Raw genomic sequence first — 13107 nt, 5'->3', positions numbered from 1 at the left:
GTTCTCTAACTTTGAAATTGTGTACTCCTGGTTTACTACATACATACATACATACATACATACATATGTACATACATCCTAAGGCCTTTCAAAGAAGCAGTTAATGCCATGTCTGAGGGGGAAAGGCTTTCGGGAGCGGCCTCGCTGATTCACGCAGCCCCGGGACACGGACTAGACACCCGCTTATGATGTATGTGCACCCTGCCCTCCCTCAGGAGCCCGGTGAGATGTAGAAGTAATGCAATCTGCAATCCCTACTGCAGGCCCGGCAGAAGTGATGCCACACTGCTGACGAGTGGGCGGGAGACCACTGGACTCGAGTGCTGAAAATCGAAGCTTCTTGTTAATCAGTCCGAGCTGTAATTTTTAAATTAAAGTACAAGAGGCTCTGGTAGTATGTACCCATCTGTTGGAAGTCTACGCTGCTGATAGCTAACAATACAGCTAGTTTTAATTGTCCATAGACTTCCCGCCAGGATGGAGCTTGAGGATGGACCTCAATGGCTGGTGGGCTGGGAGGGGCCCCTGGAGAAGATCGGGAGCCCCGAGAACTTCCAGCCAAATGGACCTCAGCGCGCCTGAACAAAGAGGGCTGGAATTCCCAGGCGAAGGGATGGCTGCATTCCCTCATCAGTTTGCTTCTGGGAATTGCCGGGTGGTTACAGCTAAAACTGCAGAACTGTCCATCAGAATTAAGAGTCAGCAAGGCCGGTGTTCCTTCTTCCCGTTTGTGCTTCCCCATTTCAGTACTCACTCCACTTCATGCCGTTCATCCCTCTTGCTGCTACCAGTTCTGTCACTGGGAGCTAAACACAGAAGCATCAGCTTCACTTACGCAAAGGCTGAAGGTTGAAGACACTTCGTGTTTGCATTTCAGCAGAGGTGACTGGAGAAGGCAGAAAAGCTCTAATAAGTTCAGGGGCTGTGGCCCTGTGAAGAGGCAGCGTAGGGGCAGGATGCTTTTGCCCCCACCCCCCTTGGTTCCAGTGCCCGCCTGTGCTAGCTCTGTGGGCAAGCAGTCATTCTCTGCCTGTCCTTCTGACCAGAGCTTTGGCTACACACACTGCGTCTTCACAGACCCGCATGTTTAATGGTCAAATGTGACTTTCAGATGTCTCTACATCTCCAGATGAAAATGGGTATATTACTGAAAACGTAACGTGTGCATTGACTTTAACTTTTTGGTGATTTGTCTCATTCCTGGCATACTTTATCTTCATTTGTAGACGAATCACCCGTGAGTAGTGTCCATTTTTAAAAACAGCAGCTTTATTGCAGTATGATTCACGTCTAATACCATTCACCCCCTTAAAGTGTACCGTTCAGTGGCTTTTAGTATGTTGATAAAGTCATGCATCCGTCAGTACTGTCAAATTTCAGGACATTTTCATCATCCCCAGAAGAGACACAATATCCATTAGCAGTCACACTCTCCTCCCTCTACCTCACTCCTCAGACTCTGACAACCAATAATCTCTATATTTTTTTGTCTCTGTAGATTTGCCTATTCAGGACATTTCATGTGCGTGGAATCATATAACAGGTGACCTTTTGTGTCTAGCTTCTTTCACTTAGCATATTTTCAAGGTCCCTCCACATCACAGCTCCTATTAGTACTTCATTTCTTTTTATTGCTGAGCAATATTTCATTGTACAGATAGATCACATTCACCTGTTGATGGACATTTGGGTTGTTTCTACTTTTTTGGCTATTATGAATAACGCTACTATGAACATTCAGGTACAAGTGTTTGTGTAGACATATACTTTCACTTCTCTTGGATATACACCCACCAGCGGAATTGCTGGGTTACATGGTTACTCTTTGTTTTTCAAAATAGGTGCACCATTTTGCATTCCCATCAGCAATGTGTGAGGGTTCCAATTTCTCCGCATCCTTGCCAACGCTTCTTCATTATTCTTTTTTCCAGGTTGTTTTGGCCATTCTGGGTCCTTTTCAGTTCCATATGAATTTTAGAATTGGCTTTTCAATTCTAAAGGATTCTGACAGAGGTTGTATTTTATCTATAGATCCATTTGGGAAGTATTACCATCTTAACAATGTTAAGTCTTCCAATCAGTAAACATGGATGCTTTTCTAGTTATTTAAATAATCTTTAATTTTTTCAGCAGTAGTATTTTATAGTTTTCAGAGCAGAAGTTTCTCACTTGTTTTTTTAAGTTTATTCATATGTTATTCTTTTTATGCTCTTTTGAAGGGAGATGTTTTATTAATTTCATTTTCAGATTGTTTATTGCAAGAGAATAGAAATACAATTGACCGAGTATATTAATTTAATACTCTACAACTTTGATGAACTCATTTATTAGTTCAAATATTTTTTAGTGGAATCCTTATGATTTTCTATATATAAGATCATGCCATCCATGAATAGAAATAGTTTTACTTCTTCCTTCCCAATTTGGATGCCTTAACTGCCTTGGCTAAAACCTCCAGTACCATAATGAAAACAAATGTTGAAAAGCAAATACCTTTGTCTTATTTTGAGCTTAAGGAAAGCATCTGGTCTGTCACCAAAAATTCTGTGTTAGCTGTAGGGTTTCATAGATGACTTTATGGGTTGATAAAGTCCCCTTTTATTCCTAGTTTGTTGATGGTTTTCTTTTTTTGTCATAAAAGAATGTTAGATTTGGGAGCACCTGGGTAGCTCGGTCGGTTAAGCATCCGACTTCAGCTCGGGTCATGATCTCACGGTTTGTGAGTTCAAGCCCTGTGCTGGGCTCTGTGCTGACGGTTAGGAACTTGGAGCCTGCTTCAGATTCTGTGTCTCCCTCTCTCTGTCCCTCCCCTGCTCATGCTATGTCTCTCTCTCTCAAAAATAAGTAAACATTAGAAAAAAATTTTTTAAAAAGAATGGTAGATTTTGTCATATTTTTTTTCTGAACCTATTAAAATGTTCATGTTATATTTGTTTTTTATTCTATTGATGATACATTACATTAATTGATTTTCAAAACTTATATCCTTAGGATAAATTCTACTTTGTCAAAGTATATAATTCTTCTTTATGTTGCTGGATTTGGTTTGCTAATATGTTGTTGGGGATTTTTGTATCCATATTCATAAGATATATAGGTCTGTAATTTTCTTTTCTTGTGATATCTGTGTCTGGTTTTGGTATCAGAGTAATGCTGACCTCATAAAATGAGTTGGAAAATATTCCCTCCTGTTCTTTGGAAGAATTTGAGAAGAATTGGTATTGATTCTTCTTTGAACACTTGGTAGAATTCAGTGATGAAGACATTTGTGCCTGAGCTTTACTTTGTGAGTAGTCTTTAGATTACTGATTTAATCTTTTCACTTGTTATACGTTTATTCAGACTGTCTGTTGCTGGTGGCCAGTTCTCGTAGCCATTCTTTTACTTTCATCCTATTTATGTCTTTGAATCTACAGTGTATCTCTCTCTATAGCAGATAGTTAGATCCATTATCAATTTTGCCAATCTCTGTGTAACAGTGTGACTTTTTTTGATATTTGACTGCTGACAACTTTCAAGTTACACTACCCTCCCCCCCCCCCCCCACTTTCTGCCTAATATCTGGGCAATTTGATAAAAAGACTGGATGCTTCCTCCCTTAGCACTGGTGGAAAGTTCAAGCCATGCAAGCCCTGACCCCCACAAGGGAACTCTCATCTCTTAATCACCATAAAATCCCAAGCTAGTCATCCTTCCCTGCTGTCTCAAGCCATTTTTGGACCTTCTTGGGAACCTACCATACTCTCCCCAGAACTCATTATGTGAATAATACATCTTATGTTCACTCTTGGTACATGTGTAGTGTCATCAGCCTTGATATCTGAGCAAATATGGGGTGAAAAACCCATCCTGTTTCTGCAGGATGACGACCACACTCTGCCTTTTGATTAAAATATTTAGTCCATTTACACTTAATGTAATTACTGATATGGCAGGATTTATGCCTGCCATTTTGCTATTTGTTTTCTATGTTTCGAATTTTTTTTTTGTTTCTGTATTTTTACATTACCACTTTCTTTTGAATTGAGTAAATATTTTCTAGAATACTGTTTTGGTTCCCTTGTTTCTTTTAATATATACATTTTTTGTAATTTTTTAATGGTTGCCCAGAGAATTACAACTAACAACTTAATAGCAATCTAGTTCAGATTAGTACCAACTTAATTTCAATACTGTACAAAAACTTTGCTCCATTGTAGGTTTGTTCTCTTCCCCCTCCTTTGTGCTATACTATCATATAAATTGCATCTTTATACATTGTAAATCCACCAGTGAAGTTTTATATTTACTGCTTTATGCAATTGTCTTTTATAAGATATGAGAAGAAAATAATTACAATAAAAAATCACATGATACTATCTATACATTTGCTATGTTGTTACTTTCCCTGGTGCTCTTATTTCTTTGGTTGAATTCGAGTTGCTGTCTAATGTCTAATGTGAAGGACTTCCTTTAAATATTCTTGCAGGACAGGTCAACTAGTGATGATTTTTTTTCACTTTTTGTTTATCTGGGAATATCTTAATAGCTCCTTCATTTTTAAAAAATAGACTTTATTTTTTAGAGCAGTTTTAGGTTTACAGCAAAATTGGGAGGAAGGTATAAAGATTTATCATACACTCCGTTCCCCCATACATGTATACCCCCTCCATTATCATCATCCCCTACCAGAGTGATACGTTTTGTTATAATTAGTGAGCCTACATTGATACATCCTTAGCACCCTGAGTTCATAGTTTACTTGTGGAGCGCTCTTGGTACTGTACATTCTACAAATGGTTTGGACCATTTATAATGGTCCAATGGTTTGGACAAATTTATAATGACATGTATCCACCATTATAGTATTATACAGAGTAATTTCACTGCCCTAAAAAATCCTCTGTGCTCTGTCTCTTCTTCTGTCCCTTCCCTCCTACCCAATCTCTGGCAACCATTGATCTTTTTACTGTCTCCATAGTTTTGCCTTTCCCACCCTTACATTTTTTAACTGCATCAGGACCTTTAATCCACTCATTTTATTATCACCTCTTCTTGTTCTTAGTTTTTTCTGTACCTGGATGAGATTGCATGGGCCACCATTATAATCTACCTCTAAACATGCCCTTATCTTTTCTTCCCTTATATCCCTCTATCATGCTTGCCTGGATAACCTTATCCTAGGTAAAGCCAACAAGTGACCTATTCAGTTATTGTAGATTTACTGTAGTACAACATGCAGCCTTGCGAATGGCCTCATTTTATTTTTATTAAAAAAATTTTTGTCTCAAAAATAAATAAACATTAAAAAAAATAAAAAAAAATAAAAGGGAGAGCCTGGGTGGCTCAGTTGGTTAAGCATCCAACTTCGGCCCAGGTCATGTCTCACACTCCATGAGTTCAAGCCCCATGTCGGGCTCTGTGCTGACAGCTCAGAACCTGGAGCCTGCTTCAGATTCTGTGTCTCCCTCTCTCTGACCCTCCCTCATTCATGCTCTCTTTCTCTGTTTCAAAAATAAATAAACATTAAAAAAAATTAAAAAAAACATTTTTTTTAATGTTTATTTATTCTTGATAGAGACAGAGCACTAGTGGGGGAGGGGCAGAGACAGAGGGAGGCACAGAGTCTGAAGCAGGCTCCAAGCTCTGAGCTGTCAGCACAGAGCCCAATGGAGGGCTCGAACTCACAAACCATGAGATCATGACCTGAGCCAAAGTTGGGTGCTTAAGTGACTGAGCCACCCAGGCGCCCCAGGACTGGCCTTATTTTAAATTTATGACTCAGTATATCTCAGTTTGTACTCAAGGCTCTCCCACAACCTGTCACTCCTCTGAGGCTATACTTCTGCCCTCCTTGCAGTCTCCATAGTTGTAGTTTCATGAACCCTGGAAAATCTAGTCCTTTATCTATGCTCTGGTCATTCTTCTTCTTCCTCTCTAAAGAACTTCACCTTCTCTCCTGCATCGTCATTTCTTTTCTCTACAGGATCATTCCCACTTAGTATAATAATCTAGTATCTCACATCTTAAATATTTTATAATAAAGCATCTTTAAACCTAATCCCCACTCCAGCTATTATTTCCCTTTTGTATTCCTCTTCACAACAGACTTCTCGAGAGAGGTCTATCCAGGCATCCAGGTGCTGTACCCACTTTCTCACTTCTTTCTCACTCTGTTCAAACTTTGCTGGAGGGATTCTTCCCTTCCCCCACAATTTCACTGAGGCTGCTCTTGTCCTCAACATAAGTCCTTTCCATGTAGCTAAACCAAAGATCACTCTCTATCTTTGGTGGCATTTACTTCTGAAATCATTCCTGCCTTCTCTTGGCTTCAGAGACATGTCCCCCCTGCTTCCGTGGCTGCTTCTCATCTGAGTTGCTAGCTTCTTCTGGGCTTGATCCCTAATGTTGGTGTCCCTCTAATCCTTGTCTACATCCTCTGCATGGGGGATCTCATCTGGTCCCATAGATTTCAGTGGAATCGATGTGCCAGTGATGACCAGTCATGCCAACAGTCCTGACTCCCCAGACACACATGCAATTGCCATCTTGGCCTCTCTTTATGAACATCTAATAGACACCACAAATTTATAATGTACAAACAGAACCACTGATCTGTATCTCCAAACCTATCCTTCCCCCTAGGCATCCATACTTCTTATTGGGAACAGTACCCAGTTGCCCAAGCCAAAACCCTAGGAGTCATCCATGATTCCTCTTTCCCTCAATTACTTATCCAACCCATCACCAAGTACTGTTGGTTCTCCCTCAAAAATAGATCTTTAATCTACTGGCTTCTCTCCATCTCCACAGCACCCCAGTCTTAAGCACTCTCCTCTCTTTTCTAGACAACTGTAATTATTCTGTAACTGGCCTCTTTGATTCACTCCTACAATCAGTTCTCCACATGGCAGCCAGAGTACCCTTTAAAACATAAATCAGATCAAGTTACGTGCTCACTAAAAGTGCTCTAATGACTTCCCATTAGAAAGTCATGCTTTCACCTTGACCTGTCATACCCCCAGTGCTGGCCTTGGCCCCCTTCTGGACTTTATCTAACCCCCCTCCTCCCCTCCCCAAGATATACTAGCCTTCTCTCTGCTGGAACATTTGCTACTCATACCCATCCCCACCCTGGAGCTTCATACTTTCCTGTACCCTCTTCTCTCAGAACTTCCTGTGGTCCGCTCCTGTCATTAGCATTTTGCCAGACATCACCTCCTCACTGAATCTCTAAATCCTTTACACTCACTCACCACACTCCCCCTCCCCACTTCCATTCCACTTTAGGGCACCCTGCTCCTATGTAATCTTTGTTGCAGACGTAACTCAGAAATTTCCCCGGTTATAATTTGTTATGATTTTACTGTCCATCTTTCCTCTCCACCTGCCCCCTCTCAACTCTGCTGTAACCATGGGGACAGGAGTCTGTTGGACTTGCTCGCTGCTGATTCCCTGTCCTGTCATGATGCCGAACACTGACTGGGCTTCAGTCAACATATACAGGACCAATGAGTGAATGAGTGAGTGAGTGAATGAGTGAATGAACTCTGCTTTCTAGCTTATTTGAAGTGAGAAGGGAGGCTGTGATATGTGGGGATGCAGTGCACCTCCTCCAAGGTACATTTTCAACAGAGAAAGGACCTGCCGCCCCTCCCACGGTGGCTGCATTTTGTGCCTTTCAGTTCTGAAGAAAAGGGGGGCTCAGTTCTGTTTCACAAAGAAAAATTCTCTTACTAGGGAAGACAGGACACATATGAATTGGAGAACAACCTAAGACAAAAGAATCTGCTGGGTTGGATGGAATCAAGTGTCGAAATATTTGAATCAGACCTGTGGTCCCCAAACACTGCCAACCCCATCAGAGTCTCCTGGGGGAGCATGTAAACAAAGCAGTTTTAGGGATCCCACCTCTGGAGACTAAAATTTGGGAAGCCTAGGTGGGACACAGGAATCTGCATTCTTCAAGAATTTCCCAGGGGATTCTGATGCTTGACCAGGACTGGGAGCCTCTGGTTTATGTGGGAAGAGGGATGCTGATCCTTGAGTGGGTTGAGTCGGGATTTGTGTAGCTGGGGAGGGAGCAGGGCCAGCCCAAGCAAGACTTGGAGGGAAACAGGGAGGAGGCACTTAGAGGCAGGAGCAGCAGGGCCAGTCCTGGGAGCAGGGGGTGGCCAGCCACTGTGTCCCTTTCTCTACCTGACAGTGGCCCGGTACCGTGTGACCGTGTGCACCGGAGAACTCGAAGGCGCAGGAACCGATGCCAACGTCTACCTGTGCCTTTTTGGCGACGTGGGGGACACCGGGGAGCGGCTGCTCTACAACTGCAGGAACAACACCGACCTGTTTGAGAAGGGCAATGTGAGTGCAGCCGTGCCCCTCCCCCATGCCGCTCAACTGGTCCCAGGTCCCGTGCCCTTGTCTTCTGTCTTCCCTTCTCTGCTAAGGTAGAGCTGATATGGGTGCTGGGGCCCAGCTGTCAGAGAGGCTTGCTCAGGGGAATGGCGAACTAGCATGCACGACACCCTCCAGGCTCCTGGGACTGTTCAGCTGGGGCCTGAAGAGCCACCCAGGAGGGGTCATGGTCCCCTCCCCACCTTAAGCATTGAGAAGAGGGCAGAATAGGAGGACATTTGGGGAAGTATGAGTGGCACCTTTCTTCCCTCAGAGGTGGCCAGGTAGGGAGGAATGCTGGGCACCTTGCGTGTGGACCGGAGGACACAGGCTAGTGGAAAGCTGGGAACTTTGCCTTCTCTGCTTGACATGACCACTGGGGGCACCTTGTCATTTCCTTTTGAAAGAAAAACCAAGAAAGCACTAAACATGGGAATGGAAGAGTTGGGATCTGCTCCTAGCCTCCTTACTGATGTGCTGGGTGCCCCCCTCATTTTCAGCATCTGTCAGATGGGTTTCCTGGGGAGGCCGAGTGGGGCAATGGGAAAAGTGGCGGGCAGATCTGGGGGCAAACCCAGCCTGGGGCCATTAGCTCCCTTCCCCCAGCCTATTTTCCCATGTCTAAAATGGGGATGGGGCGCCTGGGTGGCGCAGTCGGTTAAGCGTCCGACTTCAGCCAGGTCACGATCTCGCGGCCCGTGAGTTCGAGCCCCGCGTCAGGCTCTGGGCTGATGGCTCGGAGCCTGGAGCCTGTTTCTGATTCTGTGTCTCCCTCTCTCTCTGCCCCTCCCCCGTTTATGCTCTGTCTCTCTCTGTCCCAAAAATAAATAAACGTTGAAAAAAAAATATTTAAAATGGGGAAGGGATGGATGCCTACCTGTAGCCAGCTGATGTGAACATTAGGGATGCGCATATATTCCCCCCCCCCCCCCAACAGACCTGGCCTGCAGCACAGAGCAGGTGCTCAGTAGAGTGGTTGTTGCAGTAATGGGAGGCTGGAGGTGCTTACCAGGTGAAGCAGATTTGCAGACTGACCTCACATAAGTCTTGGCTCTTTCCCTGCCTGGCGATGGCAGGACAAGCCCTGGAACTCGAGTGGAGGTCTCTCTGAGGCCAATCCAGGCTGGCCTGGTTCTTGGCTGGCAAAAGTAATCTGAGTGTTGTGGGTACACGGAGGTTCATTGGGGAGGGATGGAGAGGGAGAGTTCACATAGACCAATATGTTTCTTCTCTCCCTCCCACCTACCCACCCTTTCTTAACTTTTTCCTTCTACCTCTTCTGACTCCTTTGTCCACCAGTCCCACACTCGTGTTTCTGTTCCTGGAGGCTCCCAGATGTGCTCATGTAGGCTTGGCAACTCTCCAGCCCCTACTGTATTTCTGCTGCCCCATTAGCAGGCAGAACGGTGAAATTAGCAAGACCACTGGTCCCCCAGTCAGTATCTTCCTGTGGCAGGAGCCCAAGTTGATTAGCCAAGGAATTAATTCATGATAAATGGTTAGTGACTGGTAACAGCCTAATGGGTCCATCCTCCTGGGAGATCTGCCATTTAGAAGGAGATCATAAAGGGACGCCTGGGTGGCTCAGTCCATTGAGCATCCGACTTCGGCTCAGGTGATGATCTCACGGTTTGTGAGTTTGAGCCCCGTGTCGGGCTCTGTGCCATCAGCTCGGAGCCTGGAGCCTGCTTCAGATTCTGTGTGTCTCCTTCTCTCTCTGCCCCTCCCCCACTTGTGCTCTGTCTCTCAAGAATAAATAAATGTAAAAAAAAAATTTAAAAAAAAGATCATAAGGAATGGCCATTGTTTAACCAAAAAACATAGACTTCCATTGTTGGGAACTTGATATCGAGTGACTTCCCAGTGGGAGCAGTTAGAGAAGGGGTAAGACCTGTTCTTTCTAGGTATCCCCCAGCCCACCTGTGAAAGACCAGTAGTCCAACCCATCAGCCCTGGCTTTTTTGATTTCTGGGCCCGTGTTTTCCCTTGGTGTTTGGGTCCTAAGGGAACCACGGTCCAACTGACCCTGCTGTCTTCCCCATTTGAAGGCTGACGAGTTCACCATTGAGTCGGTCACCATGCGGAAAGTGAGGCGGGTGAGGATCAGGCACGACGGCAAAGGTGGGGGCAGCGGCTGGTTCCTGGAGCGCGTGCTCGTGAGAGAAGAAGGGCAGCCCGAGAGCGACAACGTAGAGTTCCCGTGTCTCAGGTGCGTGGGGCCTGCTGCTGCTGGCGCTCTCCCGCCTCGGTCCTGGGCCCCCGCCTTGGGAAGACTCAGCCCTACCCACCGCCGTGGACCGGGGAGTGGAGTAGTGGCTGAAGGATGTAGCTGGTGCAAGAAAGAGATGGCCCTCCCGATGGCGCTTAGACCTGCGTCCCCACCCCACCCGCAGGTGCGGAGACCCGGTTCAGGTGTCCCAGTGCGTGGCTACTGTGCCTATTTATGTACCAAAGCGTTCTTACTTTTTAAAGATACAATATGGCAATTGCAGAATGTAACTGAGTTACCTTGGAGTGTTAGTCTCCCGCTCAATGAAACTTAAAAAAAAAAAAAAGATTTAAGATTTAAGATCAGAAGATCAGAGGGTGGATGGATGGCAAGGAGCAGAGAGGGTGGTGGGTGCTCCAGGCTGGAGAGGTGGCATGAGGCACGGGACTGAGGAAGGGACTCATGCAGAGGCCGGCAAGGGGCTGATACGCACGTGGGGATGAAGCACGAGGTGGGAGAGTTCTGGTCACCCACTCCTTTCCCCCCTACTGGACCAGGAGGCTGCCTGGCTGATAGCTGGATGGAGCAGACTTATTCCCATCCACTCAAAAGATATTTATAAAGCACTTGCTCACACTTGCTCCCTGACCTCATGCAGTGCGTAGCCTAGAGGGGGACTAAACAATAAGGAAGTGAATAAACGATGAAAGCTGTACTCATGGACTGTGAGGAACGGGATGAAGGAAACCGCACGATGGCGTGGAGGCTGCTGGGAGCGGCCACACTGAGGTGGGGTGGCTTCGAGCTGGGTAATTTCTGTCTGCAGAGGGGACGGTGAGGCTGACTTCCTGAGGAATAAAAAGGAAAGCAGCAGGGCTTCTGGATGGAAGGTCCAAAGGGGAAGCGAAGCCTGATAGGAAGCTTTGCGGGGCCCATGATGTATTAGTTTGCTGGGCTGCTGTAATAACACGCCACAGATCGAGTGGCTTACACCACAGGATTGTTGACGCATAGTTACAGAGGCCAGAAGTTCAAACTCAAGGTATCAGCAGGGCCGTGTCCCGTCTGAAGGAGCTCTGCACAGGGTTTGCCCCATGCTTGTCAGCTTCTGGTGGCCACAGGCTTTCTTGGCGATTAGATGGCCACCTTCTCCCTGTGTCTTCACGTTGCCTTCCCTCTGTGCATGTCTGTGTCTGTGTTCACATTTCCCTTTTTTATGAGGATACCAGTCCTTTTGGAGTAAGGCCTGTCCTACGGTGACCTCATGTGAACTTGGTTACCCCTGTAAGGACACTATTTCCCAATAAGGTCACATTCTGTGGTACTAGGGGTTAAGACTTTAACATATCAGGGCACCTGGGTGGCTCGGTCTGTTAAGCGTGTGACTCTTGATTTCAGCTCAGGTCATGATCTCGCAGTTCATGAGTTGGAGCCCCGCGTCAGACTCTGTGCTGATGGCTCGGAGCCTGCTTCAGATTCTGTGTCTCCCTCTCTCTCTGCCCCCCCCCCCCACTCATGCTCTGTCTCTATCCCTCTAAAATAAATAAACACTAAAAAAAAAATTAAAGAAAAAAAGACTTTAACGTATCACTTTGAGGGGATGCATTTAAACCTGTAACATGGCAGCTCGGCTCTAGGGGGTCGCAGTGGATGTGGGGAGAAAGGGCCACACTGGGGGCAGATCCGGAGGTAGAGCTCATAGGATGTGCCCACAAGAGAGAGGGGAATTGGAGACCCCAGGTCTCTGCCTTCGGCAGATGGACAGAGGTCATGCTCTTGCTGAAGTGGGGAGCCTGGGGAGGAAGGGTTCTGGGTGGGGAGGGGGAGGGGAGGAAGGTTTGAGGGTGGAGATGGGCTGGACTCGGAAGGTTTAGCCGGGGCACGTTAGGCTTGAGATGCTTGTGAATCGAGTAGCCAGAATCAGGCCATGAGAAATAGATCCAGGAAATGAGAGCGTAGTGATGGAATTTAAAGTCAGGGAAATGCGTAGGATCCTTCGGGGAGAGCATGGATAAAGAATGGTGAGGACCGAGCCCTGAGACAGGCCAGTAAGAGGATGAGGAATCTGGAAAGGGGATGAGGAAAAAGTTGGTGTGTCCACACTGCCTGCCTTACTACACGCATGATGCAGAGGGAGTGTGGGACCAGGAGTCTTAGCCATTTCCCTGCTGTGTGGCTTTGGGCAAATTTCTTAACCTCTCTGGTCTTCTGCACCTCATGCCCAGCATGTGTCTTACGGTGATGGGGAGGATGGAATGGGATTGCACTTTGAAAGGAGCCAGTCTGCCAGAGGCACAGGTGATGCTGATTGCAGGGCACAAGGCAAGCTGAGGCCCCCAAACACCCCAGAGCCCTCTCTGCCCCCAGACACATAAAGTGTTCATGCATTTTTGAGAAAATGGCTTCTCGTACCTTTCTGAGGCATGTGGTGATGGCATTTGCCGACTCGAGATCCAGGAGGACTTTGAAGAAGCTGGAGGCGGGGCTGGAGCTCCACGCTGGTTCTTTTTTCACCTGAGCTGGGA

At 46.1% G+C, this 13107-nt stretch overlaps 1 protein-coding gene across 3 annotated transcripts in view; it reads left to right on the top strand.

Moving 5' to 3' along the window:
- LOXHD1 (lipoxygenase homology PLAT domains 1) overlaps window positions 1-13107 on the top strand; it is a 167433-nt gene that overhangs the window by 72555 nt on the left and 81771 nt on the right. For all 3 annotated transcript variants that reach the window (XM_045042203.1, XM_045042202.1, XM_045042200.1), the window contains 2 exons: window positions 8186-8340; window positions 10422-10582. In XM_045042203.1, the coding sequence (XP_044898138.1) occupies window positions 8186-8340; window positions 10422-10582 (316 nt within the window). The remainder of the gene's footprint in view (window positions 1-8185; window positions 8341-10421; window positions 10583-13107) is intronic.

This window comes from Felis catus, chromosome D3, assembly GCF_018350175.1.
Source record: "Felis catus isolate Fca126 chromosome D3, F.catus_Fca126_mat1.0, whole genome shotgun sequence".
NCBI classification, from domain to species: domain Eukaryota; kingdom Metazoa; phylum Chordata; class Mammalia; order Carnivora; family Felidae; genus Felis; species Felis catus.
The sequence above is the reverse complement of the archived record's forward strand: the minus strand, read 5'-3'. Positions and strand labels throughout refer to the sequence as shown.